The sequence below is a fragment of the Orbicella faveolata genome, unplaced genomic scaffold (assembly GCF_042242905.1).
Source record: "Orbicella faveolata isolate gen_17 unplaced genomic scaffold, um_ofav_v1 contig_47, whole genome shotgun sequence".
Lineage (NCBI taxonomy): Eukaryota > Metazoa > Cnidaria > Anthozoa > Scleractinia > Merulinidae > Orbicella > Orbicella faveolata.
The window spans coordinates 25,882,651-25,906,342 of NW_028301577.1; the positions used below are offsets into that span (position 1 = coordinate 25,882,651).

General features: G+C 40.7%; 3 protein-coding genes and 1 pseudogene across 4 annotated transcripts in view; 3 read left to right on the forward strand and 1 right to left on the reverse strand.

Annotated features, from left to right (window-relative positions):
* Nucleotides 1-2,807, forward strand: part of LOC110061730 (polycystin family receptor for egg jelly-like) — a 25,387-nt gene extending 22,580 nt beyond the window's left edge. The window contains exon 22 of the mRNA XM_089280420.1: nucleotides 484-2,807. Within this exon, the coding sequence (XP_089136546.1) occupies nucleotides 484-1,910 (1,427 nt within the window). The 3' untranslated portion in view covers nucleotides 1,911-2,807. The remainder of the gene's footprint in view (nucleotides 1-483) is intronic.
* Nucleotides 2,808-5,335: 2,528 nt separating this feature from the next.
* On the reverse strand, nucleotides 5,336-7,575 carry LOC110061801 (XK-related protein 8-like). The gene has a single exon (XM_020768657.2). It carries the CDS (start codon nucleotides 7,490-7,492, stop codon nucleotides 6,338-6,340), a length of 1,155 nt encoding a protein of 384 aa, XP_020624316.2. The 5' UTR covers nucleotides 7,493-7,575; the 3' UTR covers nucleotides 5,336-6,337.
* Nucleotides 7,576-10,520: 2,945 nt separating this feature from the next.
* Nucleotides 10,521-21,484, forward strand: LOC110061812 (uncharacterized). Of its 2 annotated transcripts, none has more exons than XM_089279821.1 (6): nucleotides 10,521-10,893; nucleotides 13,003-13,372; nucleotides 14,232-14,295; nucleotides 17,007-17,157; nucleotides 18,248-18,409; nucleotides 19,562-21,484. In XM_089279821.1, exons 1-6 carry the CDS (start codon nucleotides 10,827-10,829, stop codon nucleotides 19,651-19,653), a joined length of 906 nt encoding a protein of 301 aa, XP_089135947.1. In that variant the 5' UTR covers nucleotides 10,521-10,826; the 3' UTR covers nucleotides 19,654-21,484. The 2 variants fall into 2 exon arrangements, with proteins under 2 accessions (XP_089135947.1, XP_020624329.2); XM_020768670.2 differs by having other exon boundaries at nucleotides 10,522-10,893; nucleotides 18,263-18,409.
* LOC149097769 (uncharacterized) lies at nucleotides 15,089-16,362 on the forward strand (annotated as a pseudogene).
* Nucleotides 21,485-23,692: the final 2,208 nt, after the last annotated feature.

The window sequence follows — 23,692 nt, forward strand, 5'->3', positions numbered from 1 at the left end:
AAAACATCAAGAGAAACACATGTTACAAAAACTGTGAAACGGCTTCTATTTGAATGTTACCAAATCTGCAGTATGTCTTTTTGATAAACAGTACCCATGAGAGGTGTACTACTCGACATATCAACTGTCAAGAAGTGTTCCAGATTAGTGATATCCCAGGAGTCCAGTACATTCTTAGTTTGGGGATAGTAGGGGGGAGGGGGGGGGGGGGGGGGGGGCGGGCGGGAGGGCAAGCGCTATTATTGAAAAGGTGGTTGTTTACAATCTACTGTAATCTAAAATGGAATTTATTAGAAGGTAGTTGCAGCCCACTGTATTCCAAAAATAAAAAAAAAACTATGAGAGGATGGTTTTCAATCCATTGAAATCTAAAAGAGATAGTATGGCACATTTATAAAGAGCTCGCGTGCATAAATATAAGAGATAACTAAGAGGTCGTACCACAAAGTGAACTGTGCCTTTTCTTTATTTTCTGCGCTTTAGGATACGTATCTACATACGGTGGAGGCGGATTCGTCGCTGACTTAGGATATACTAGAGAGAATGCCACTAAGATTATTGAGACATTGGAAGCGAATAACTGGATAGACGCACAAACCCGCGCTGTCATCACTGAAATTGCAACGTACAATCCAGTGGCAAATCTGTTCTGTGTCATGACTCTAGTGGTTGAATTCCTTCCCACTAATGGCGTTTTCCTGTTCACTGATCTCAAGATTGCTCGTCTCTTCACCTTTGGCGGTGGTTTCGAAACGTTCCTCCTGGTTTGCGAATTTTTCATTCTGTTGTTCTTTGGCGTGTTTATCTATCAAGAGCTGAAGCAGCTCTACAGACTACGCAAAGGTTACTTCAAAGAGTTCTGGAACTACGTGGAGTTTGCCATGATCATTTTGGTGTTCACGTGTGTTGGAATGTTTTTCACTCGCACGATGCTCGTCAACCAAGCCATTACCAGCCTCGAAAACAACCCTGGCAAATACGTCAGTTTTGGCCGAGTGGCGTCCTGGAACGAAGTATTCATGTATATGGTTTCGTTAGTGGTATTCACCGCTTGGATTAAAGGAATCAAGCTTCTACGATTCAATCGTCGGATCACGATCCTTGCGCAAACTTTGAAAGGCTCTGCCGGTCCTCTGGCTGCCTTTTCTGTGGTCTTCTTGGTGTTTTTCATTTCCTACTCGCTGTTCGCGTTTGCGGTGTTCGGCAAGGACCTTTCTGAGTTTTATAACTTTGTCTCCACGTGCGAGACCGTGATGGGAATTTTACTGGGATCGTTTGATTACAGGGCCATTGAGGAGGCGGCCCCTATTCTGGGGCCCATATTCTTCTTCACCTTCATGGTCTTTGGCACGTTTATTTTGATGAACATGTTCCTTACCATTGTTCTGGACGTGTTTTCCGAAGTGAAGGAGGGCATAGACGAGCAGGAAAATGAATACGAAATCGTCGACTTCATGATAAGGCGCTTTAGAAAATTCACCGGCATGCAGCCAAACAAGGTAATGGTGTCCGACGAGCCGCTAGAGAAGAAGAACATTGAAGAAGAAATGAATAAAGACTTGATGGCTTTAAAGATCAAGAAGAAAACGATGGCCAAGCGGAAGTTCAAGCCTATGGACTTGGTTGCTCAGCGCTTTACCAGACTGGAGTCATCTCTGAGCGGATTCTACTGCGAGGAGTGGGCGGAGGAACGCTTGCTGGATCACATTGTCGAGCGGCGGTGGGGAGTAAACGCGGAGGCTGCCTACGCTGAAGCTGACGCGGAGCTGAACGAGGAGCAGCAGGTGGAAGAGCTACGTCTGGATATGTACGCGGCGGCTGAGAGGTACGACGCGGATGAAGACGACGGAGCTTTCAATCTCAGCTTTGAGGGGGACGTGTTTTCTTCTTGGTATTCCACTGACGCTTGAAGAGCTTGCTGCTCAGAAACCTAACTTCGGCGTGATCTTGTGATGTGACATGCACAGCCTATAAACTGCAAATTAATTTCAACTAACTGTAAATTGTGTCCCTGAATTAGGTAGCAGAAATTGACACAGTATCCACGGTCATTTATAATTGTAAGTGCTTCTGGATCTGTGATTGAAAACACTGTCAAAAACGTCTGCAAAAATAAAGATATGCATCTGTCCTGTGAAGTCGTAAAATGGGACTACTTCTCGACGTAATAATTATGCATTACTTAAGTGTTGGAATAATGTCTGATAGGGTGCACTGTAATGTCTTCAATTTAAACAAATTGTTGCGTGTACATATACCATTGATGTGGGGATATATCGGTTATTTGCACACGATGACGTAGTTGCTTATCTCAGATGAGTACATAGCAAGCTGATCTTATAACATATATATCAGATTATCGGTGAATAGTTTGGTTTTAGTTTTTTATGTTAACGATACTTTGTAAATAGGCATGCATTCTTAATTTCTCTCACACAGGGCGAGTCAAATCTTTTTTGGAATGATCTCTTTGTAGGAACCTCAGAAAGTAGCGAATAACAATTCAGTTCTTTGTTATTTGTTGGACCTTTTCGGCGATACGGCGGCCATTTTGAATGCTGTTGTTTCAAGCAGCTATTATGGGAAGCTTAGGGGGCAAATATATTCTAATTTGCCCCCTAAGCATCCCATAATAGCTATTTGAAACGATAGAATTCAAAATAGCCGCCGCGTGTCCCCGAAAAAAGTCCATTAAAGAGTTCAGCCCACAAGCTTTATTTTAAACGTCGCAAACGCTTGTAACCTTGGTCAGCTCTCTCTGTGTCTGAATTCGTTCTACTAAATACAATAAAGCTTTCTTTACGGTTTTTCGTCACTGTGTATTTCTTTCCTAACATTTTATTACCAATCGTGACTGGCGCGCTGACACGTTTTCCCGCGTTTTGTATTAACTTCGAGTTTTGATCGGTTAACTGGACTGTGTGGTAATTTTTGATTGGCCAAAGTGATTACTTTGGCTTTTATAAGTCTGTTTTTATGGACCTTCTATATTGGATGCGAGGACAAGCAAAATAAAAATCCAAATAAAACGAGTGACACATTTGAATTCATGATTGACTTTTTATCATGGTTTCTTACGCCCCGTCCACACTACACCGGGGGAACTTGAAAACGCAGCTTTATTTCTACGGTTAGGCCAACCGTCCACACTAATCCGTGACAAAAACGGAGCTTTTAGAAAACGCTCTTCAAACCGAAGCGCCCGCCGATGCGTGTTTGTACAGTCAGTAAAACATGACAAGTTGGACTTCGCACTTTCGTGTGAAAACGTACATCGAACTCATATAATATTTCTAATTTTTAAATATGTTTAAGGTTGATAAATGTTTGAGAACATATTAAAAGCTTAGCGGAAAATATGTGAATACAGCAGAAATAATCAGCAAAGTCACGATGACCCTTTCTTTAATCAACTCAAACAACGATTTCGATTTTTTTGGCTGAGTTATCAAAACTCCTTGTCTATTTCATTTTCGCAGGATAAATTTTCACTACGTTAAAGAAACACACATGATGTTGGTAGCCTTTTGGCGTTGGTGAAAATTGTTGCAGCATCTTAGCACAAAAGACAACGAAAGAAATCTTTGTCAAGATTTGTTGACAATTGAAAACACCGACTCGGATTTGAAAGTGCACGCGCTGCACTATGCAAATGAGCTACTTAATGTACGCGTCAGACTTTCCTTTCAAAAACTCTTGCAAACTCGCCAAGCAAACAGAAACAAAAAGGAATTATCAAAAACATGGTTTGGTTATGATTAAGCATTGCTGGGGAAACTCAAAAATTAACTCGATATCAGAATAAAGAGTTTTCTTACATACTCAACTTTTCTTTACAGAACAAACGCAAATTCTTACTCGTACAGCTAGCGCGCAGATATTCATTCACAGCGCGAAATTGAAGTCTTGTTTTCGACCCTAAAAAGCTCACCTTTAGCATTAGTTCAGAGCATAAAACTACATATAAGAGCCCTGGTTCTTATTCCCTGCCATTGCTGTGAAAAATCTGCAAGAGAATCTCACCATTTGATCCGGCAACATGACAGCATCCACGCGAGAGCCCTCGACATGTCCGTGGATCCGCGCGAATATATGACGTCAGGATGGCGCAATTTGTTCTAAAAACAGAAAAATTGTCCCATATCATAGGTGCGCGCGGATCCCAAGACTTACGGTCTCCGTCCCTGGTTATGGCTCCTGGATTAACTTAATTCTTGGTGAGTAAATGAGCTTTTGTATCTCGTTTTATGAAGACTGTATTAACATATGGAAGTCTTAGTGTATTCTGGTCGCTCTTCCTCAATTCTAGTAATCACAGAAAGAGAATGGAGTGTAGGAATTGAGAAGCCGCCATGCATATGCCATGTTTTTCATGCATAAGAACTATTAGTAGAATTCTACTAATATACGAACGCAAATGCTGTAATCTGATTGGCTGAGCCATTGAACACTATCAGCCATTATATTAGTGTGTAGTGGCTGGAGGTCGTCTAGGAAATGACGACTTTTTTTTTTCGTTTTTCCGAAGTTTTAGAGGACAATTTTGATTCAAATGGATAATTAAATTCCTGAGAAGTCTAAACGAAGGTCATTTACGGTTTCTTGGCTTTTAAAAAAGTTGAAATTATTGAAAGAACTGATGCACGCCCGCACACAACTTCAATCTGAGCGATCTTCTTCAGGCGCAAAGTTTAATAATACGTCAAAAAATAATTGGAAACCGCTATTTGAAGTACATTTTACTAAGAACTCTACTAAAACAATTAGATTATTCGCTCTCGGTTTCTATGAGGTGATAGTTTATGAGGCCGATAGGAATCTTGAGCTCATAATCTAATTGTTAAAGAGAGGGGAAAGAGCGCGGGCTCCTTTCACAAACAGCGGCTGTTGATTGAGCCTTGGTTTAGGACTGGAGAAATTTTATTTACCACGGGCCAATCCTGTAAGAAGACCAATTTGTTAATTAACGCAACATAAATTGAAAGCATTAAAACTTTCTCCACCTCCAACATTCTACCTTTGAGCCTTGCTATCTCGAACTTTCCTCCCGCCATCTTGAAGTATTTTCCGTCTCCCTTAACTGGAGTTCACTGCTAGTGTTGATGTCTTTGGTGAACTAAAAGCGTAGGTGCTCAAAGTACTAGTGGGCTCTATTTTCAGCCGCTGCTCAGGAAACGAGCCCGCATTCCTCCTCCGAGCCTCTCGGGGCGTGGGGGGAGGGGAGCGGAGACAAAGACCGTACGCGACAGAGAGGCGAATATCGAGCAGAGGCCCAGAAGGGACTCTTGTAACATCCAGAGCCCATCTGACAATTTGGAATAGACGACACCAAGGATTGTTATCGTTGTTGAAACCATGTTTTGATTTCTTATACAACGGAAAGGGTTATAAAATTTAGTCATGTAGTTAAATCAAAACGCAGTGGACAGCCTATATATGAAGGCTAATTAGGCGTGATGTACTTAATAATCAACGAAAACTGAAGATCTATGTCTCTAGAGGCTTTGACCTTTCATTGATGCTAGGCCTTAGCATGCCTTAGGTTTTTAAAGCAGAAAGCCTCAATAAAAGCGAAAGCTTCAAGTAAAGCGGTTAATTGCTGCTAATTAACGGGGCTTTTGTAAAGCTCGGAAAATTTCCGCATAATTAACTGGGTTTAGAACAGTCACATTAACACGTTCATAAGTTAACAAAATAAATAGTTTCAGCGCTCTTAGTTACGCACGTAGAGAGAGATGTTTATATCAATGAGATCACCGAATTAAGAAGCGAGTTTTTTTTCCTCACGTCTAAAACTATGAGCTACTCGAATTTCAAAACAATTTCTTCACATCTCTGAAAAAATAAAAGGTCAATATGTCAGACCTTTTGTCTATTGAAGAAATGGAGCACACAGATTGTCACGAGAGATGCGGAAATTTAGTTTTGAGACAGTCAGTTTATACATGAACCTGATTAGGTCTAAAGAAGAAATGGTAGGCATTATACTGACCTCAACAAAGAAGCCTTTTTTCATTTTTTGCAGCACTGCCTATTATGACTTTGTAGTTATTTATATTCCAATCATTAATGCAAGAAATCAAATACACACTTAAAAGAGTCTGAACCGACGCGACAGTGTTTTTGAAAACTTGATTTAAATTATTGTGCTCGTCAAATATTTGTTGGAGAGGTCCAAGCAGTACGTTTTCGCTGTTCTAGTGTTTTTTAGAGAGTTCTAGGCAGTGATGATGACATTTTGTCCGCCAAAGTGACCGTTTTAAAACTCCAAAGCTCAAATTAATCGTTTCAAAAGTTGCAGATTGCAGTTCAATGTCACCAATAGATTCCACTTTCACTATTTTAAGACAATTGTCACAGGCCTTCGAAAAGTTTCGTTTTCAGTCGAGTATTCGTTAAAACAACAGCACCACGACATATACTTCAAAAATAGGCCTCCAACATTCCCAATCAGAACAATAACAAGGGCAGGAACACCAAAACAGTCATCATGCGATGCAAAATAGTAAGCAGTTATCATGGCAATGTTCTCCACGGTGAAAAGTATGTGCCAAGAGATCGCTGATATATTTTGGACCGCCACGGTGAAAGGCGCACTGCCCCGGAGCTTTTTTAAATAGTAGGAGTTGTAAACGAACAAGTAGAAGGGAGAATACGCGAAAATGAATATAAACATGTCTTGCTTTCGTTTCGATCGCCACAGCCAGAATCCGATTAAATTGATTATAAGCCAATGGACAAAGAAAACAAGAAGAACCCACCACGGAAACAAACGGGTGAAAAAGATGATGGCCAGTGTCCGGGCAGCGATAGTTCCAGCATTGCTGAGGAAGATTAGCACACCGTGTGCAAACTTCATGCTGTAATTTGCAAATTCACGCAGAAATTCCATGGACGTGAACATCCAGACAAGCGAAAGGAAGGAAATCGGCGCCGAGATCCACTGGATAAGTGCAATTTTATCGCCGCTCTCTATGCCATGTAACATAACATAGACTTGTATTATCAGCTGCGGAGCACACTCCAAGAGCCCTTCCATCATTTTCAAATTGAGCGTGTGAACGTACAGGTAGTAGAGGCGATCCTTCTCGACGAGCAGCCCATTCTTCGACTTCCAAAGCTCTTTGAAGCGACACACGCAAAAGAAGAACAGCTGAAGACTGTGTAACGGCGGACCCATGCACAAGCAGCTGAGAGTCACATTGATACCGGTGCTACGGAATATCACGTCAGGATTGGCGGTTGGCTCTAGCCGTTCGACATCGTCTGTGTCTTGTGCCCATGTACGGCTGGTAGTTGCAATGATCGACCAAACACACAGCACGGTGAGAGTGATCAGTGTTATGCTCAGACTCACTGCAAACCACTTTTGATGGCCGCGTTCTTTGTATTCCAGACTGGTTAGAATATCGGTAGTGGTGTCCGCTATTGTTAAAATAGCTTGGAAAAGGAACAGAAATGTGTGGTGCCACTTTAAATGCACTTCTGCCATTGCGAAGGCTTATTAATAAGGGAACATTTAGCTGCAACAGGAAAACCTTGTCAGTCTGGAGGTTATAAGCGATTATTTATAGCACTTGAATTGGACAATGGAATATCGTGTCAAGCCCTCTGACGTAAATCAATTAGTCCATAACGGTCATCAATTGCAGGAATCGGGGAGGGACTATTAAGCCTGGTTCTCATGTGTCTCCGACATACCTGGAACGGCCTGGGACACCGTTACGGCATATGTGAACATTTATCGCCGAATCATAATCTGTCCCAGGCAATGACCGCCGGCTTGCCTGCGAAGTTGAGCTGAGTTCAACTTCGCAGGCAAGCCGCCGGTTGTCGGCGATGAAAATATTTTATGTGAACATCATCTGCGGACGCAACGTACTCCAGTAAGACGATTCGATCCACATTTATAGGTGAAGTGGTTGAAAAATTGCGCCAATTCGATTTGCATTTCGCGCAAATTTGAATATGTCGGCGATCCATCGCAGGGGGACCCACTGGAACAGATCGCCAAAAGTTGTCAGTTGTAACCGGCGACTACGTCGCAGGTAGGTCGGCGGGATATAAGAACCAGGCTTAACACCTTGGAATGAAGAGAAACTGAAAACTTGTTGACCCAATGATTGAGGCCTTGTAAGAAAGTATGCCTTATGAGGAAAGTAAACCCTTTCACGTCAGAATTTCGGACTGAAAGGTCCGTAAGTAAGTACAGAGCAGGAGTTTTCTCAGCTATTTAAAGATTAAACGTTCTTCAACATGTTCGAATTATTCATTCGACTGGAAGCCATGACCATGGGCTCCTGTTTGATGGCATTTTCAGATTTCTAGATTTCTATATCAGTTGGAAACGATATGCTCTGCATAGAGCGGGTGTTTTACAGAAATTTTAAAGATTTGACATTAAAATATTTTATCTCTGCAAGAGACTATGAACTCTTGATCTTGATTTAATTCAGTAGAATGAAGGAACTAGGACCTTGCTCCCCCCATCCCCGTACCCCTCGTAGATGGGAACCACTAGACCCTCCCAGGGATACCATCCCCGGCCCTCCTCCCTTTGCATTACATTCAGTGCGCGAACAGTCTTGGCTTTGAGGAAAAAGAAGACAGAAAAGTAAACTTTCTGAGAACTGATCATGTCAGTTCAGTTGAAATGGTTTGTGGTAATACGATTTCCGTGTGGATGGGATGAGCGAGTGCACAAAATGAGGAACTACGAATATGACGCACAAGAAGGAGAGTTTATAATACAATAATTATAAGACAATCGGATAGAACTATCGATCTAAATTCGAATTAAGTTTGACGTTTGACCCAACGGTCGGGTTTTACCCATTTAGCTCCGTTTGGACCGACTCAAATTGCAATTTAGTTCGTCTTCGACGCTTGACCTGGGCTTAAGCTGAGTTAAACGTTCCAGCTTTCTGATCAGTATTCCGGCGTCCCATCATTCCTGAACATTCCTAATTTTGTAAGGTTTTTGCGGCTCGCAATCTGCCGCGACGTTTTCCTGTACACGACGATGTTCGTCTTTTGTTTGTACTTCCTTTGCTTTTTTTTTCTAAGAATATTTTGCTTCAGGGCAGAAGAGACAATTGCATTGCGTAAACAGGAAACAAGGGAGACAATTGCATTGCGTTAACAGTGGGCTTTAATAACTCATTCAGTGATCCATGGAAACTTCCCTTCAGCAATAGTTCCTTCATTCCGTCACCGATTTCGAGGAAATCGCGGATAGTTTGTCATTTCGTGGCCCTGTTTACACTCTTTTTTATCAGAATATTGTTTTTCCTGCCGAGGCTGAATATTCTTAGACTGAAAATATTCTTGTGAATATTCTTGGATTATAGCGTATAACATTTCTGTTTCCGAATGTATTTGGTGTCTGGATGGTATTAAAGTAATTTTGTAGCCAGCCTGCAGGCATTTAAGCCTGACCTGACGCACATAACTTCTTGCACACACGGTTAGTGCTCTTCTTGTTGCTTTTTGGTTAGTTTTGCCGCTTAGAGAAAGGAAGAATTTTATTCGGTTTAGTTGGAAACGTATAACTGTATTGTGTCAACAAATTTTCAACACAAAATTACAGTTCTTTTGAAAATCTCAGCCTTGGGTTTATTCTTAAAATATTCTTACTGATTTTGCAAATTTCAGCCTCAATACTCTTTTAAAACGTATTCTTATAAAAAGAAGAGTGTAGTTATTCATAGAAGATATTACGCAGCAGCGAAGATATGAACTTATTTTCTAGTGGTGAAAACAATATTTTACGAACGAGTGCAGCGAGTGAATGAAAATTGACTTTTTCTCGTGAAGGATACAGAGGGCGGCGTTTTAACAAAGAGGGGGGGGGGGGGGGGAGTAAAAAGGTAGCGAAGAATGTTGGTCATTTTAACACCACCACAAGCAACGGCGATGCTTTCCGCTGTAAGCGGAGCGAGTTTGCCTTCTCTAGTCTCTTTGTTGCGTGTCTTTCAACAATATCAAACATGGTTTAGAGATTACAAATCCAGAATAGCGTGACTTTGTGACGTAACAAATATCACACGGTTGTCATAAGAGATCATGAATGAAACTGACATAAGCTTTACAACTTCAGTCATTTTGAGATAACTTACACTCATTTTATCAAGCTTTTAAAACTCAGGCTATGTTCGAACGTTTATCGACACCGTAGGTCTTTGGATAAAATAGTAATACAAAAAAGAATCGCCGGTTTCTACAAGCAGTATATTACGTAGTTACTGAAGGTAAAGACTGTTTCATTGTTTGTAGATAACCAGATATTTTCAGATCTGCTTGGTCTTTATTTCCCATATTTGAAACACCTGGTCTACTAGCTGCGATCTGGAGACCTTTAAAATATCACCTAGGATTCTTCCTCAAGGTTTTCGACATCGTTGTCAATGTAACAGTGTTTAAAATTTATTCAGCGATCAATTTAATCTTGTTCGGTGTTTCAATAAGATGTTATTTGATTATTTAATATTTCCTGCATGCCATAAATAATTAATCTTCGCACGGCAATTGGGGGCGAAAAGTATGTTTTAGAGTACAGTTAGTAAGTCGAGCATATTTTGTCGCGAGAGAACGGTTCCGCTTTGGTAACGATTTTGGCGTTGAACGAGGTTCAAAACGGCTGGAAGTTCAAAAGGTGACACGTGCTAAATATGATATCGAGGCAGCCTGGGCTCTGTTTAAATCGAGCAGCTGAAGCGTCGTAGCACGTACGACTCCAATATTTCATGTCCTTTCTGTCGTAGTTCAAGTTGATAAAGCTTTATCGTTTACAGAGGGCTCATTTAGACGGCTCGTTCCTTCGACTGATGGCTGGCTCGGTGTTGATGCTGGCTGCATTCCTGACAATCTACGCAAATATTGGTTTTGTTCGAGGTGAGTAAATTAGTATTTCCCGCAAGAAATCATTGCTTTTTGTGTAGTATTAGTAATCATGATCATAACAATCGCGTGTTTCTGATGTTTATAGTTTTCGATTGTTGAGCGCGTTTCGATGTCATATGTCGAAGAAATCAGCAGCTGACATTCCTTGCTTTGTTTATGTTTTTAAAGCGGGTAATTTCACGCCTCTGTTATTTCACCGATCGTGTGGCTCGTCGCGTTCCCTTGACAAGCTTTCTCAGGCCTTTATCCACCCACACAAAATTATAAAGTTTTATCTCGACTGAGAGAATCAAAAGACAGGATGTTATATAAGATCACAGATGTGCATGTACAAACTACCAAATTGCTTTTCAAACTAATGCGGTTGTGGTGTCATGTATACAGCTGGCATTTTGTTTTGTATTGTTTTCGTTCTGCTCTGTTGTGATTTTCACTTATGACTATAGTACGCGTAACGTGACAATGATGGATACTGCATGTATATGTCGTGTCAAGGACATTTGCATACAACACTATGTAACAAGAGCCAAGGAAGCGGAAATTTTTGCAGTGTTTATCCAGGTTCCAGAAGTTTTTTCTTGGCTAGATGTGAGCCGCGAAGTCGTTGTTACGACTTTCTCACTTCAGTAGCAGAAAGAACAGGATTTAGTTATTGGACAAAGTGCACTACAAAGCGAGATGAAAATTTACCTCGGTTACTCAACATCCCCCCTCTGAGCTACTACCCCGCTAGACCTTACTGATAATTTAATAGACATTTTCCATTGAAATTCCCTTTCCCCTGGTCAAAAATGGTATTGGAATGCCCCATCTTAGGGTGATACTGCACGATCACGTATTGCAACCCCCAAGACATAAATGGGAAAAAGAAGTAGTGGAAAAGAGAGAAAAGAATCACCGTCGAACGACAGCTTTCAGCTTCCACTGGGTCCAAAATAATTTTTTTTATATAACCTATATTTAGCTATAAAAGTGAATAAATTTTCACAAGGAAAAGGCATTGTTTTTTGTTCCACAACAAATACAAAGAACGGTGCTGTTGGTTGATGTCTTGTGGAACGCTTCATTGTGACCTCGAGTGGTATTCAAGCATCGATCCCATTTCATTTATTTTGTCACCCGTCACCTCCTTGTTCATTTATTTTTTATCACTGTCATTATTGTAATGATGATGGTGATGATGATGATGATGATGATGATGTAAATCCTTGATGATGTAAGTCTTGTCCTTTTCACTTATTGTGCCAAGAGCTTAGGGCAGTCACAAGTCTGCTGGTTTAGTTGATGGATACAGTCCTCCTAAGGATATGTGAGCAGTTCCAAGGAGGATGATCTGTATCTCTGTTATTCCGATGTTGCCTGGGATCTTGCCAAGTATTACTATCATTATTATTGTAAATACTCTTTTTCTTTGGCCATTGTAGCTTAATAAGAAATAACAAGCAAACTGTAGTGATAAACATGACAATAAAACGCATGTTGGAAAACAAAATTCATTTAACTTGACATTTTGTATGTTTCAACATACATCTTCAGATGTGACCATTTAGAATAGAAGTAACTACTAAATTTTAAATTTAAGATAAGTAACTAATTAACAATCACAATGACAGAAGCTGAGAAAAATTTGCATATTATTATTGCATATTATTATTACTATTATTATTACTAATATTATTATTGCATATTATTATTATTATTATTATTATTATTATTATTATTTGCTGTAGTGAACAGAATAAAATTGAGAAAAACAGAAAGGGGGGGGGGGGGGACGGATAGAGAGAAAGTCTTAAAACAATTATATTAGATTCGGTTTTTGTGATATCCAGAATAATCAAGGTCTCGGTAAGGGTTATCAGCCTCAGCCTTCAGCTTTGGCTGATAACCCCTACCTCGACCTTGATTGTTCTGGATATCACGAAAACCTCATCCAATAATTGTTTATAAATTGTAGACGGCTTCCTTCCTTTTTTCCCTTCACACCCTGCACTTTATATTCAGTCTCCTAAAATACGACTAACTTCGAGTCTGTCAATCGCTAATTAACGGGAACGAAGATTTCGTTAAATTTTCTGTAACTGTGATCTTGTTTTGCAGGGTTCAGCTTTCTAGAGAATCCCGTTTCATGCGAGCCCAGGCGGGTGGTGATGCCGCTTGACGCTCCTCGGCATCGTTACGTGCCTTACTTTATTGACGATGTCTACCGATGCAGTGGCGGCTGTGGCGGTATCTCCCCTGATACGTGGCAATGCGTCGTCAAAACTCAGAACAACGTCACTGGAGTTGTGTTGGAGCTAGCTACCAATGCCCAAAAATGGATCACGGTCGTAAATGACACGAGTTGTGAGTGCGCGTGCGTGACGAAGGCCGGAGACTGCTCCGAGAATGAAGAGTTTGTGGAGAGTAGATGCAGTTGTGAATGCAAATACCCGGATCAACCTCCGACCCCGTGCCCGGAGAGATTCAGGTCAGTTTGAACTCCTTATGTGCGTCAATCTTTTTTTACGAAAATAAGCTGAACGAAAGCGTGAGTGGTAACGAGGGACCGGTTCTAGGCGCGGTTCGGGCAACCACGCACCGTTTACAAGGGTCTTCATGATTCGCCAAACGAAACAATAGATATACAACACAAACAATGCCCCTAGCCCTAAAAACAAAAGAGGTGCAGATTAACAAGAACGAATCAAAATAGAAGTTTTAAAGAGGTGCAGGTCTTCTGCGCGGTTCAAAGGTGGAGTGTGTGGTTGTCTTCCAAGAAACACGTTCAGTGATATTCCTTAATATGAAACAATCTATCATTGGAACAGCAAACCTCTTCTAGAAATTTATAATACAGTTTGAATTCCTCACGAGCTCTGATTGCCTGGAGAGCTTTGTTTGACCAAAGTATGAAACATGGAAAAACATGCTTTGTTGTTTCTCGCACGTTATCTATACAATAAAAAATAAATAAACGTAAAGAAGCCAAAACTATATCAAGACTCGACACATGACCATGTGTTATACTGTATTGATAGTCCAGGAATTTTGTAACACGGGAAAAAGCATTCAAAACACATTCGTCTGCCCCTCTTTTTTTCTAAAATTATCTCGTACTTTCAACTGAACTTCTGTTGTGTTTTGTAACAGTCTATAAATAGCTCGTGCTTCGTTATTCTTAATATCTAGGAATAGTTGCAAAACTTTCTTAACGTTTCTCCGTCAACAACAACCTTTAAGAAAAGAAGTACTCACCACAATTGTACACTCACGCCTTCGTGAATTTGTTTCGTTATGTGGAGAGAAGTTGAAGATGTCACTCGCTGTTTTCTTTTTATTTCCCTTAGCTGGAATCCCTTTCGATGCGAGTGCGAATGCGCTGGACCAGTAGCATTTTGTCCCGCTGCAAAGGTATGGAGAATTTCAGATATGATTCCACGAATGAGACGATAACTGTGATTGGTCTAGAACAGGCAAATTTATCGTTAATTTTGAATTTGCACTACCGGGAAATTAATACAGGCACTTCGTATTTTTTTCAAAATAGCCCTTTTCACGATTACCATGCACCAACCAATAGCGTAGCTCCATCTTTCTGTATTCCTCGATTTGCTAGGACGAAGGGTTAACGCTCGAAACGTCAGCTTTCGAATCTCTTTACGGTGGCCAATTCACATTATCAACCCAGTTGATAAAACCAACTCTTTTCACGATTAGGTCGTCTCATTTGCCTTACAATATAATCCACCATGTAGGTGAGGAAATTTCGAGCAGTTTTCTCTAGTTTCTACCCGAAATTAATATTACCTCGCATCCTACTTTAGATTACATTGTAATGCAAATTAGTATAAATCTGCTAACGTTCTATCACGAATGCCGTTCGCTGATTGGCTACGCTACTCAGTATCTATTCTGTGATAGATAGTGAGTAGCGTAGCAGTGTGCGCTTGTTAACAAAATGACGGCCGCATCTTGGTGTTTCCGAAGTGTCTTTGAAGAGGATTTAGATAAAGTTTTGAACGACTAGTAGATTTATACTAAAACAATTAGATTATGAGCTCGAGATTTCTATCGCGTGATAGTTGACTCGGGTTGCGCCCTCGTCAACTATCACGCGATAGAAATCTAATTGTTTAATAGAAAAGTTAACTGTGAAAGGGGCTACCTAAAAGCTCGTGTAATTTAGAGATAATTTTCCAATATTTTTTTTTTTATTTTTTTTGTTTTTTTTTTATTTATTTATTTATTCTTTTACGAGAATAATACAGACCATTTTCGCTCTCAGAGCCTTTGGCACAACTCCCTTATAAGAATCGATAACAGACCAATCTTCTACAAAAAATGGCAGCAAAAAGGGATTAACAGGGTTTCGCATTTGATGAAAGATTCAGACACCTTCCTATCCTTTTCTGAATTCAAAGATCGGTATGGTATCACTGAAACAAATTATCTTGCTTTTTATGGGCTGTTATCCGCTTTAAAAAAAATCAAAATACCTTTACACAATAATATAAATATACAATACGAAAGCTTTTATACGAAATTTATGAAAGCAAGTAAACCAAGCAGACAGGCCTATAAAAAAATAATTGGTCTTAAACAAAGGTGTCCAACCAAGAGTCAAGAAAAATGGGCTACGGATTGTGCCTTTGAAGCCCATGAACCAATAGACTGGAGTGCGGCGTACCAGCTATCTTTTCAGTGTACAAAATCTATAAAACTAATTGTATTTCAATTCAAATTGCTGCATAGACGACTGGCGACTAATGATTTTCTTTAAAAAGTAGGAATAAAAGATAACGATCTCTGCAGTTTCTGCAAAACTGAGAAGGAAAGCCTAATTCATCTTTTCTGGTCCTGTAGAGTTGTCTCTACCTTCTGGCAAAACTTTAAGGAGCTTCTTGTAAGCCAAAATCTTGTGTTGAGAACATACAACCTTTCTTTAAATATAGTCTTAGGCCTAAGGCCAGACAAATCAAAGAATAAACAGAAACTTAATTTTAATTTTCTTGTGGCGAGATATTATATATGGTCGTGTAGGACACGCAACTTGCCCCCTGAAATGAAACATTTCTCTGTCTTTCTGGCATGTTACAACATCCTCAAAACTGGAGCAGCGTCAAATGATAATCTTTAGAAATCTAAGTGGGTGATAATAATAATTAAACGTATTTACCAACAAGCAACTGTATAAAAAAAAAAAAAAAAAAAATGAAGAAAACCCTAAGGCTAACACTGTGCACGGATATTATTGTACTGTAGGTCAACCTTAACAAGTGTTGCACTTGTCAGTATTGTAAGTAACGTGTATTGTATGTAAGTAGTAAGTAGTCTTTTTAATTAATTAATTAATTAATTAATTAGTTGATTAATACAATGTAACTTATTGTAGTGTAAGTAATGTAAGTAATTGTATTGTTAGTAATTATCCAGTAAGTGATGTAGGTAATTGTCCCATAAGTAATGTAAGTAGTTGAACTGTAAAAAAAAAAAAACAAACAAAAAAAAAAAATTTTCCAATATTTCTTGTGATACACGTGACACATAATCCTTTTCGTGTCCAAGTGGCACATAAGCTGTCACCAATGTGGTCAAATGCTGTCTGTCTGCTGCCCATCGTTGGATTTGGCTCCTGGTCCGGCCAACCGCTCTCAGTTCTTATTATAGTGTAAGTCATCAAATGCACTTGTCTTCACGCATACGATTAACGGTACCCAACGGGATAGTAAGGAAGGTATTATGTCTCTTTTCTCAGAGGCCACTCAGATCTCAACTCGGTTTTGTTCCCATTATTTACCACCAAAAAATTTCCACTCGCTGCAAATTTCCCCTCGTGCCCGCCATTTCGGGGTGTCCGACCTAATTTTTTTACTACCTTCACATATCAACTCCAGTGTTTACTCCCCAATCTTGACATAACCTTGCAAAATATTCGAATTTACTATACTCTCGTAGTTTCTTCCACTCTCTCTTTACCTTGATATGCTTGAAAGAGACAAGCGCATATTTAAATGCATTTATGAATGTTATGGTAGTGTATCAACTCCCTTATCAAGTGTCTTCCCTTGTTCTTCGTTCTCGTCAGTGTGTTTGTGCTAAATTCGACGTCTGAATTATTTTAGGAGTGGAGTCATCAAACATGTGGTTGTGTTTGCACTCAGTTTGCAGTGGAAATGTGCAAATCTGAGAAAAGATTTCTCAACGCGACCTCTTGTGAGTGTGAGGATCCAATAGTGAAACAAGTAGGGCCTGGAGTTACTGGCAAACGTACTGGTATGTAAAGGTGTCATGAAACCTCAGAGGGAGGGGGCGGGGAGACGCGATGAACACGTGCGTGAATGCACGGCTTGCAGGTCTGCTCAGTTTATACTGCCCGTTGACAGGCCAGTGCACTGAACTGATACGACCTGTTTGCTGTGATCTTGACTTGTTCGAAGTAGCTGTCTGTTTTGACCTGAGGGCTGGTGAACACTAACCAAGAAAACACGAGCGCGATTGGTCCTTTTTCTCACAGTCGCTCACTACCCTTGCACTATTAAGGGACAAAAGGGACGACCAAGAACAAGTGTGGGACTGATCTTACTTCAGTCCAGTTGTGAAGAGGTTTAACACAGATTAGGCATAATGGCCTGGATACGGGCGAGGCGGGAATCCAGCACCTTGACTTATCTTGACCATTGCACCTTTGCCATAAGAAAAGAATGGAGGAGCTGTCTAAAACTTCACGATCAAGGGCATTCAAATATAATCCTGTTTTCACTCTACGTTCCATTAAGAGAGGATGAAGGGTGAGGGAGTTAAGCCCCCATCTTTTCAGAAATCCCTGAAAAGACCACAAATTTTCCAATGCTGAGACAAGAAGCATGCTCACGCGTGTACAACCCAAGCTGGTTTACTTTCATTCTCATCCTCCAGGGAAACATCCACGCAACGCGCGTGGTGACATCCGCAAGAGAACTGGGTACCATGTCTAAAAATAACTTGAAAGGAATTACTAAGGCCGAGATGGGGGATCAACTCTCTTATACCCTTCACATTCTCTTAGTTTCTCGTTGTACGAGGGACTGGAACAATCTCGTTTGCTTCGAGAGTGATCATTACAAATCTAAAACTTCACATAAGTTAACAGCTTCACTGTGTAACGTAATTAGCCAATGGTTATGTGCATGCGACAACATCTTTTGTAGGCTCGATTCCCAGCCGTTTTGGGAGTCCAGTTATGGTCCTTCCCCCAAACGAACGTGTTGTAGGGCAAGGTACGTTGGCTCACAAAACGGCTGGAAATCGAGCATACATCTTTTGCTGAATTGATTTTTTTTTTTTTTTTAATGAAACGCCCTTCATGCGCTTGTTTATACGCAAGCATTTTTGCACACAGCTGAAGAGACAAACTGGAAGCTGTTATCCGGAATACTAGCAGCCATTATCATTGTTCTCATTGTGGTATATGACGTGTACCTGTATTTGAGACACGATGACGGAATGTTTCACTGGATGCTTGACCATTGTCCTTGCCATCGTAAAGGTAAAATATTTTAAAAAGAAAAGGTTTTTGTTGTAGTTGATTGTTATTTAGTGCCTCATTACTTGCGTGATGATGCAGCCATACCTCGGCAAGTTCAATTTTCGCGTTTTGGGGACGACAATTGATTCGAAAGGCAGCGCATTTCTTTAATTTTCCTGAGGAGGTGTTCCTCTTTAAATGCTTCTCGCGCCATGTGGCACTTGTAGGACCTGCTAATATGTTGTTGTTTATAGTGGTCAATGCGCTTAGCTACACGTAACTAGTTCACAGGCATGCCAGCTGAAAGAAACAAAGATATCAACTAAACATAATAGGCTTAAAAATCCCAACTGATCGAAGGCAGACGAGTTATAAGCATGACCGACGAGTTGGTCAGAGCGGGACTTGAACCGGCGACCTCCAGATTTTCAAGTCCGGCGCCCTAACCACTCGGTCACGCTGCCTCCTCCAAACTTAGAGGAAGATTGTCGGCTCACCCGCTATACCGAAGCTAGCGAGAGAATGTGCAGAGAATCAGGCGAAAATAAAGTGTGACATGGATAAGAATGTGAATGTTTTTTACTTAGAACAAAGGAGAAATCATTCACTCGTCGAATACAAAGACTCTATTTTGTCCCGCCTGCCGTTACGCGTTTTTGTGGGTCATTATTGTCCCCAGAATTTTAGTCAATCGCAAAAATCGAAAATCTTAAGACAAGCGAAAAAAATTGACACTAAACAGTTTGGTTTAGGCCGTCTTTAATTTAATATAGTAGTTTTTTTTTCCGGTTAATCGATTATTAACGAAGCATTCTATTTAGAATATATTACCGGTCTATACCTTGACTGCTTTACATATTTATATACCACAATAAGCATTTGTTTAAAATTAAAATGTTGTACCCCCCGAAAGAAAGGATGTCATTGTGACACCCCTATCCCCCCCCCCTCCCGCCCCCCATAACGGCCAGCTCTCTACAACGGCCACTTTTTTTCTAGTGTACCTCAAGGTGGCCGTTGTGGAGGGGTTCAACTGTGTTTTAGTTAAGTACTGAAGAGGTCTTAACGATTCGGCTGAAAATGGCGCACATGTAATATTAGCAGTTTAGAGGAACATTCACTTCACAGGTCTGCCTGTTTAGGGTGAGTTGCTCTCTATACTCTATCTTACAGGTTACCCAGGGAGCGCGAGTAATAATGGCACCACAGGTAGACCAAATGCAAATCAAGACCATAGCCCGTTTTTAGGCAATAATGAAAAGTAAACGGAATCTGAAGCCTCAGCATAACAACGATGTAAGACGTACATTCACGTCAAGTTGGCGCTGGACTGGTGCCGAGTTGCGCCACTAACCTACTGGCCACTGGAAGAGTGTTTTCGACAAGTTAAAGTGTTTAATGTAAAACTGAGTGCATATGTATGTTTAGAGCTCGCCTGGGGGCAGGTGACACCACTCCGTGTGAATTTAATGCTAACTGACGACGTGGTTTAGTTTGGGAATGTCCAAGTCACTGAACCTCAGTGAATAAAATTCATTAGTTCGTATAGTGTGATCGTCCGGGTGAGGTGAACTACCCTCACGCGGACGATCACACTATACGAACTACTGATACTCCTGGGTTCAAACCATTTACTAAATAAAATTCATGTCAGGAAGAATTTTAGAGACATAAGGAATCACCCCAGTCGTGCACCCCACTTAAGCAGCTGCGAAGATAAGTTAAACGCCTTAAAATAATTCAGGTTTGAACGGGATGGTTAAACTTCTCAAGATGTTTTTAGATGAACTGGTAAAAGCCATCGCACAACAAGATGTACAATAGGTTAGGTAATCATAGGCGAACTTTAGGTAACCCTTCAGTGAGGGAAGTAGTTCATGTTAAGAGTTCTCCTGTCGATACTTGTGGTCTTTTGTATTGCCAAACTATTTAAAGCTCAGGCCCCCTTTACACTACGCCGGAGAAATTTGAAAACGGAGGTTTCACTATGAAAACGTGATGCATCAAAAATTTCCGTCCACAGTACGCCGGAGGAATTGAAAACCGCAACAATCACCGGTCATTTTGGATTTGTGTTTGTGGAAAACTAGTGCAGGGAAATCACGTGATTGTCGTGATGTCATCGTTTTCGAAAAGCTCCGTTTTCAATTTTTTTTTCGTCTACACGAAAACGAAAAGCCGGCGTTTTCAAATCTGTCCGGTTTGAAAAGCGCTTTTTAAAAGCTCCGTTTTCGTGCCGGATTAGTGACGGTGGAAGGTAGGCCTAAGCGTAGAAATAAAGCTGCGTTTTCAAATTGCTCCGGCGTAGTGGGTACAGGGGTTAAACCAGGCGTGAGCGCAGCGATCTTGAGGTGCATTTGAGCTCAATTTTACCCGCTCTCTTCAGTTGAGCGATGTCCGGGCTTTTTTTCTGTTCATAAGTGTCCGAGGTTGGACATTACAGGCTCATTTCCCGGAAAGCAGAGTGTTTTAGTCTAAAGATAGACTGTTCACAGCCCTCTATTTTCTCGTATTCTAAATCGATCTTTGAACGCGCGGATAAAATCGCGGAAGAACTGGGCGCCAGCGCAAAACAGGAGACTTGACGGGGTAGGGGGTGAGTACCGAGAAAGATATTCTTCGCCTGGCTCCCTTCGCTCGTTTTTTCTTGCGGCGTGCGTTGAAAAGTATAGAGGCTGTGGACAGTCTAGTCTAAAGATTTAATTTTTACTTAGGTCTTTTCTACATACTACTTCATTGATTTATTACTAAAAAAAATTAGCAGAATCTTCAACTGTTTATTGAATTGACGATAGTGAAAAGAAAGCGAGGAAACCAAGAGTCATTCGTAGACCGTAGATAGCGCAGTCTTTTGATTGGTACAAAAACAAACAAACAAAAAAAATGTGACGAAAGCAACGTCAAAATATGTACTTTCATGAAGAAAGGTGTAAGTATTGAAACTGTTAGTGCGTGTGTTGTTAAACAACTGTCCATAAACAGGTTATTTTATATATTATAAGAAAAGTGAACGAATGTAACAAACCCATGTTGCGTTCTTATTGTAGAAAGAACAAACTGTAACCATACGAGGGCATTAAAAGTACAAGGTCTGAAGTCTGTAGTTGTGCTTGAACGCCGTGCGTCATTAAATCTCGCATGTTCACAATATGCGGAAAAGCCGCTTGCAAACGGCTTTCCCGTACTCTGGGACGTGCTGCTGCTTGGGTATTTTGAGCGTAAATTGGGTTCCGGCTGCATAAGTCTTTCCATCAACTGGTCTGAGAGTGTGGAATCTGGGTGAGCCAATCAGAAGGTTGTGGTTATAGAACGTTTTCTCGTCTCGTCACTCGATCTTTTCTAACGCTTGGAATAAAATTTCTGGATTACTTTTCCTAATTGGGAACACTGTAGATCGAGAAACAAACTGTTGTAAATAGAACTGAAAACTTCCAGCTGGGAGGAAGCGGACCAGTTGGCTATTTTCAAGACATGAGGTATGGAGGAGATGCCTTGATTCGTGACACCGGACACAAATCCAGTTAGCGGCAGGGTGGCGGATTTGAACCCGGGAATCCAGCGCCTTTTAACTACCAGGCCGCGCCCCCTTCCTTATCAGCGAATAGACCACGACGAGAGACCGAGGCCATATAAGATTCGCGATCTCCTAAGAACATGTTGAGTATTACTGATTAGAAATAGAATCAGCTCAATTCAAGATGAGACTTATCATAATAAATAAATTTAGAAATATAGAAATGCAAATGCAAATAAAACTGAGACCCCTTTAGGCTAATAAGATCAAGACATATCATCATCAATGTTTTTCCTTCCTGATTATCATTCGCTGAGAAAAAAATTAAAATAACAGGAAGTTAAAAATAAAACATACAAAGGAACAAACATGTCACAATGTTCCTTTTCCATCAAAGGCAAGGCTGCATTGAATAATCAAATTGATTTTTAAAATAGAGACTGCAATTAGCGTCTCCTTTCTGAAAACATTTTCGGAAAAGTTAATTTTAAAGTAGGGTAGAGCTTGATCAGAGGTATAACAACATGCGGGATTGGCTCGGGAAAACGAAACCCGATTAGTTGGGCTTGTTCTGATGAGGTAGAACGGTCTTCATAGAGGTTGGAAACGTGGCCAGTATTGCGCGCACATAACTGGCCATAACTAGTTTCGATGGGGAACCATAACCCGCTCCGTTGAAATGTAAAGCAGACGTCTCTAGACGTGTCAATTGCGAGTGCCTGGGACCAGACCGGACTACAGGAAATTAAAAGGGCAAAGGTTTATTTCTTGGTAACTCATTTAACAATGAGTTTGCCTTCTTTAAGGTTAGGCCGGCTATAACCGCCACTATCGCCCTGACTAACACTGGAAATTGTAGTTTATATCACTCATAGTTATACTATAGTCTTTCATCCCAGGGGTACTTCTACATTGGGGTCGCACGGGAATGCTCTTTGAAAGGTTTGGAAAGATAAAAGGTAACATCCACTGCAACATGTTTACAGCTACCGCGGAGAACCAAAACAAAAGAAACTCGAATTCTTGAAATTTGGCTCAAGAACGTCTTGACAGACACGAAGAAGCCCGGCGAAGAAGTACCGTGATAGTTGCATGTACGCAAATTTGAAATGGAATCACCTGGGCCGTACAAGGTTTTCAACTTGTAATTCACGGTGTTAAACACACCGTCTGTCTGGCAATGCCGTATAACATACGTTTTCCCTCTTCCCATTTTGTGAGCCACTGATCTAGGTAACCTTAGTTTAATTGTTTTAAAAACTTTTTGTTTTACTTTTCTTGTACGAGCAATGTCCTACGGACTGACATGTTTGGCACTTTGCTGTTTCAGTTTAATTCCGGATATCAAAACCAAAACAAAAAATCCAGGTTGAGAACGACACTCCCTTTAAGTAGAGGAAGTCATACCCTAACCAAACTTTTCCCAATAAAACAGGAACTTGAAATGATAATTTTCTTTCCTAGTATACGAGATAATATTTTTATGACCCATATGTGTTGACAAACTGCGCGTAGAAAGACAAATGGTGGATTAAGTCAACTTAATTATTACTAGTGGCGCGCGACGCTGCCCTGTTCAAACACTCATCGTTCTGTCACGAGGTATGCGATAATTAAAGAAGGTTTGTTAAGCCATAAGGAACGGAAAAGACTAATGTGACGTAAAAAGGGCTGAAATGGCGACAGAAACTCGAAGAACACCAGAAGTTATTTTAGTTCAAGCGAGGAGGTGCACTTCTTCGTTTGCAATTGAATAGAAAGGCGTAATTACTGGAACGCCAAAATATCGC

Bases quoted from the DNA above. Each gene is read 5' to 3' on its own strand.
- LOC110061812 (XM_089279821.1), top strand. From the start codon at position 10,827: ATGGCTGGCTCGGTGTTGATGCTGGCTGCATTCCTGACAATCTACGCA. The intron at 13,373-14,231 runs GTCAGTTTGAAC...TATTTCCCTTAG, and splicing joins CCGTGCCCGGAGAGATTCAG to CTGGAATCCCTTTCGATGCG. The intron at 17,158-18,247 runs GTATGTAAAGGT...TTTATACGCAAG, and splicing joins AGTTACTGGCAAACGTACTG to CATTTTTGCACACAGCTGAA.
- LOC110061801 (XM_020768657.2), bottom strand. From the start codon at position 7,492: ATGGCAGAAGTGCATTTAAAGTGGCACCACACATTTCTGTTCCTTTTC.